The sequence below is a fragment of the Carcharodon carcharias genome, chromosome 27 (genome assembly GCF_017639515.1).
Source record: "Carcharodon carcharias isolate sCarCar2 chromosome 27, sCarCar2.pri, whole genome shotgun sequence".
NCBI classification, from domain to species: Eukaryota; Metazoa; Chordata; class Chondrichthyes; order Lamniformes; family Lamnidae; genus Carcharodon; species Carcharodon carcharias.
Window position 1 is genome coordinate 2,167,439 of NC_054493.1, and position 5,000 is coordinate 2,172,438.

General features: G+C 56.0%; 1 protein-coding gene across 1 annotated transcript in view; it reads left to right on the forward strand.

Annotated features, from left to right (window-relative positions):
- LOC121270113 (copine-6-like) overlaps positions 1 to 4,684 on the forward strand; it is a 124,136-nt gene extending 119,452 nt beyond the window's left edge. Inside the window, 2 exon segments of the mRNA XM_041175428.1 lie at positions 2,288 to 2,524; positions 4,293 to 4,684. Of these exon segments, the coding sequence (XP_041031362.1) occupies positions 2,288 to 2,524; positions 4,293 to 4,490 (435 nt within the window). The 3' untranslated portion in view covers positions 4,491 to 4,684.
- Positions 4,685 to 5,000: the final 316 nt, after the last annotated feature.

Genomic DNA, 5,000 nt, shown 5'->3' on the forward strand with positions numbered 1-5,000 from the left:
GGGAAATTCGACTGCGGTGGGAAACGCGGGAATCCCAGATCGCACCCGCTCGGGAGCCCGAATCGAGGCCGGGCTATTCGACTGCATGGGGAAGCGCCGGAACCCCCGATCCCACCCGTTCTGCAGCCCGAAGCAAGGCTGGGCTATTCGACTGCATGGGGAAGCGCGGGCACCCCTATCCCACTCCTGCCCCGCTTGGGAGCACACATCGACGGTAGTGGTGGGGGGTTGGTGGGTTGGGGGGCAGTGGGAGTGGCAGATGGATAACAGTGGGAAGCTGGGGCCGTTGGGTAGCACTGAATGAGAGGCATCATCAACCCCGAGGCAGGACTGCAGCACTGCAGCACTGATGGCGGGCATTGGTAAGCCCGCAGGGGTTGGCAAACCATTGGCATGAGAGACTCAGCGCTGATATAAGTGTGAGGTGCCTCGCTTTGGATCAGCAAAATACAGAGGTCGCTTGGAAAATGGAAGAAGGGTATTATCTAAATGGTGAGAGATTGCAGAGCTCTGAGACACAGAGGGATCTGGGTGTCCTAGTGCATGAATCACAGAAGGTTAGTATGAAGTTTATTATCTAAATGGTGAGAGATTGCAGAGCTCTAAGGTACAGAGGAATCTGGGTGTCCTAGTGCATGAATCACAGAAGGTTAGTGTGAAGTGTATTATCTAAATGGTGAGAGATTGCAGAGCTCTGAGGCACAGAGGGATCTGGGTGTCCTAGTGCATGAATCACAGAAGGTTAGTGTGAAGTGTATTATCTAAATGGTGAGAGATTGCAGAGCTCTGAGGTACAGAGGGATCTGGGTGTCCTAGTGCATGAATCACAGAAGGTTAGTATCAAGTTTATTATCTAAATGGTGAGAGATTGCAGAGCTCTGAGGTACAGAGGGATCTGGGTGTCCTAGTGCATGAATCACAGAAGGTTAGTGTGCAGGTACAGCAGGTCATTAGGAAAGCTAATAGAAAGCTATCATTTATTGTGAGGTGAGTTGAACATAAAAGTAATTACACAGATAGGGAGGGGTGTAGGGGGCTGGAGGAGGTTACAGAGATAGGGAGGGGTGTAGGGGCTGGAGGAGGTTACAGAGATATGGAGGGGTGTAGGGGCTGGAGGAGGTTAAAGAGATAGGGTGGGGTGTAGGGGATGGAGGAGTTTACAGAGATAGTGAGGGGTGTAGAGGCTGGAGGAGGTTACAGAGATAGGGAGGAATGTTGGGGAAGAGGAGGTTACAGAGATAGGGAGGGGTGTAGGGGATAGAGGAGGGTACAGAGATAGGGAGGGGTGTAGGGGCTGGAGGAGGTTACAGAAATAGGGAGGGGTGTGGGGGCTGGAGGAGGTTACAGAGTTAGGGAGGGGTGTGGGGGCTGGAGGAGGTTACAGAGATAGGGAGGGGTGTAGGGGCTGGAGGAGGTTACAGAGATAGGAAGGGTTGTAGGGGCTGGAGGAGGTTACAGAGATAGGGAGGGGTGTAGGGGCTGGAGGAGGTTACAGATATAGGGAGGGCTGTAGGGACTGGAGGAGGTTACAGAGATAGGGAGGGGTGTAGGGGGATAGAGGAGGTTACAGAGATAGGGAGGGGTGTAGGGGCTGGAGGAGGTTACAGAGATAGGGAGGGGTGTAGGGGGCTGGAGGAGGTTACAGAGATAGGGAGGGTTGTAGGGACTGGAGGAGGTTACAGAGATAGGGAGAGGTGTAGGGGGATAGAGGAGGGTACAGAGATAGGGAGGGGTGTAGGGGCTGGAGGAGGTTACAGAGATAGGGATGGGTGTAGGGACTGGAGGAGGTTACAGAGATAGGGAGGGGTGTAGGGGCTGGAGGAGGTTACAGAGATAGGGAGGGGTGTAGGGGCTGGAGGAGGTTACAGAGATGGGGAGGGGGTGCAGGAGGGCTGGAGGAGGTTCCCCCTCGGATGGAGGGAGGGGCTGCCCAATTGGAGAAATGATGGACGATGAAGAGTTGGGGGAGGAATGCGTTGGGTTGGGGGGGGGTTGGATGTCCTCGGAGAGGTTGTTCCACAAGGGGGCGAAACTCTTGCCTCTCGCGGGGTGTGGAATGGCCCTGTCCGGCCTCTGAGCGAGGTGGGGTGGGGGGGGTGCGGGGTGGGGGGGGCGCAATTGACTTGTCTTGTAGGGCGTGAGGGGGCTGGGAGGATGGGTGGCCAAATTGGCTATCATTGCTCCTTGGTGACACCTCCTTACCCACCCCCAACCCCCCTCTCTCTCTCTCCTTCCCCCTTCGCCACCCCCCTTCTCTCTCTCTCTCTCTCTCTCTCTCTCGCCGCAGAAGTACTACATCCTCCTGATCCTGACCGATGGGGTGGTGACGGACATCGGCGAGACCCGCGACGCCATTGTGGAAGCCTCTCGCCTGCCCATGTCGGTCATCGTCGTCGGGGTGGGCAACGCGGACTTCACCGACATGCGGACGCTGGACAGCGACGATGGGATCTTGCTCTCCACCCACGGGCAGTGCGCCGCCCGCGACATCGTGCAGTTCGTCCCCTTCCGGGACTTCAAGAAGGTACAGCGGCCCCGTAGTCTAGGCCCAACTCCTGGGATTGAAGCCCGTAGTCTAGGCCCAACTCCTGGGATTGAAGCCTGTAGTCTAGGCCCAACTCGTGGGATTGGAGCCTGTAATCTAGGCCCAACTCCTGGGATTGGAGCCTGTAGTCTAGGCCCAACTCGTGGGATTGGAGCCTGTAATCTAGGCCCAACTCCTGGGAATGGAGCCCATAATCTAGGCCCAACTCCTGGGACTGGAGCCTGTAGTCTAGGCCCAACTCGTGGGATTGGAGCCTGTAATCTAGGCCCAACTCGTGGGATTGGAGCCTGTAATCTAGGCCCAACTCCTGGGATTGAAGCCTGTAGTCTAGGCCCAACTCGTGGGATTGGAGCCTGTAATCTAGGCCCAACTCCTGGGAATGGAGCCCATAATCTAGGCCCAACTTCTGGGATTGGAGCCCATAAGGTAGGCCCAATTCCTGGGATTGGATCCACTAATCTAGGCCCAATTCCTGGGATTGGAGCCCATAAACTAGGCCCAACTCCTGGGAATGGAGCCCATAATCTAGGCCCAACTCCTGGGATTGGAGTCCATAATCTAGGCCCAACTCCTGGGATTGGAGTCCATAATCTAGGCCCAACTCCTGGGATTTTAGCCCATAATCTAGGTCCAACTCCTGGGATTTGAGCCTATAAATGAGGCCCAATTTGTGGGATTGAGCCCATAATCTAGGCCCAACTCCTGGGATTTGAGCTCATAATCTAGGCCCAACTCCTGGGATTTCAGACCATAATCTAGGCCCAACTCGTGGTATTTGATCCTATAAATAAGGGCCGCCGGTCCTGGAGAGGTTCATGGGACAAAACGGCGAGGCTTCGGGCCTACCTCCTGGGTTTAAATCCTCAGGAGTTGGGGCCTAGTTTCTGGGCTTAATCCCAGGAGCGAGACCTAGTTTACAGGCTGAAACCTCAGGAGTTGGGCCGAGATTTTGGGCTCAAATCCCAGGAGTTGGCCTAGTTATGAACTCAAATCCCAGAAGTTGGGCCTAGATTATGGGCTCAAATCCCAGGAGTTGGACCTAGATTATGGGCGCAAATCCCAGGAGTTGGGCCTAGATTATGGGCTCAAATCCCAGGAGTTGGGCCTAGATTATGGGCTCAAATCCTACGTTTTGGGCCTAGTTTATGAGCTCAAATCGCAGGAGTTCAGCTTAGTTTATAGGCTCAAATCCCCGGATTTGTGCCTAGTTTATGAACTCAAATCCCAGGAGTTGGGCCTAGTTTACGAACTCAAATACCAGGAATTGGGCCTAGAATATGGCCTGAAATCTTAGAGGAGTTTGGGCCTAGTTTATGGTGTTAAACCTCAGGGGTGTGGGCCTAAATTATGGGCTGCAGTCCAGGAGTTGGGCAAAGATTATAGGCTGAAATCCTAGGAGTTGGGCCTAGATTATGGGCTCAAATCCCAGGACTTTGGGCCTAGATTATAGGCTGAACTCCCTGCAGTTGAGTTTAGATTATGGGCTGGACCCCCAGGAGCTGGGCCTAGTTTATGGCTTGTAACGCCTTGGAGCCCATAATCTAGGCCCAACTGCTGGGATTTGAGCCCATAATCTAGGCCCAGGACGTTTGGTTTGAGAATCTGGGGCTGGAAGCAGAGAGAGCACAGAGGGTGGGGTGGGGGTGGTAGAGGGTTAGGGGAAGGAGTATGAATGAGATGAAGGTTGACACGTTTCCCTCCCCGCACCCCCCCCCAACGCTCCTCAATGTTGTCCTTCTGTTTCTAGGCCCCAGCGTCTGCGTTGGCTAAGTGCGTGCTGGCTGAGGTACCCAAGCAAGTGGTGGAGTTCTACGCCAGCCAGGGTGTTGGTCCTGAGCCCCACAAGCAGAGCGACGCACCCGAGGGGAGAGGCGCCGGAGGAGGAGGAGGAGGAGGAGACGGGGAGGAGAGCGGCGGTGGTGCTGGAGATGGAGGCTCTGCCTGAGGGGTCATCGCGGATGTCCGACTTTTCCCCGATGGCCAACTACGCCCCCCATCACCCCACATCACCTCCCCTACCCCACCCCTGTGCCCGCAGATGCCAAGGAAGATGCCGACCTCGCCGACCCCGACGATCCCCCCTCCTGTGTTCCCAACACCCCCCTCTGCTTGCGATAGGCCCGAGAAGCGGCCAACAAGGGGTGGAGTGGGGGAGCTGACCCAGGAAAGGTTGGGAGGGCTTGGGGGGGGGGGTGCCAGGGGCTGGACAGACGGGAGTGGGTGGGGGGGCAATCCCTGGTTTTGGAGGCTCTGCATGCGAATGGGGGGATTTCTGATGTTCCCTCACTTTGTTCGCCTATTAAAGATGGTGGTTTGCAATTCAACCGTTGCTCTGTCTCTGCTCCTTCTCGCTCCTCCCTCTCTACGTGGGTTCCCTCCTCCCCTCCCCCCCTCCCTCGCACCCGCGCAACCACACCCAGCCCCACGACCCCACCTCCGACCTCGAACCCAGTCA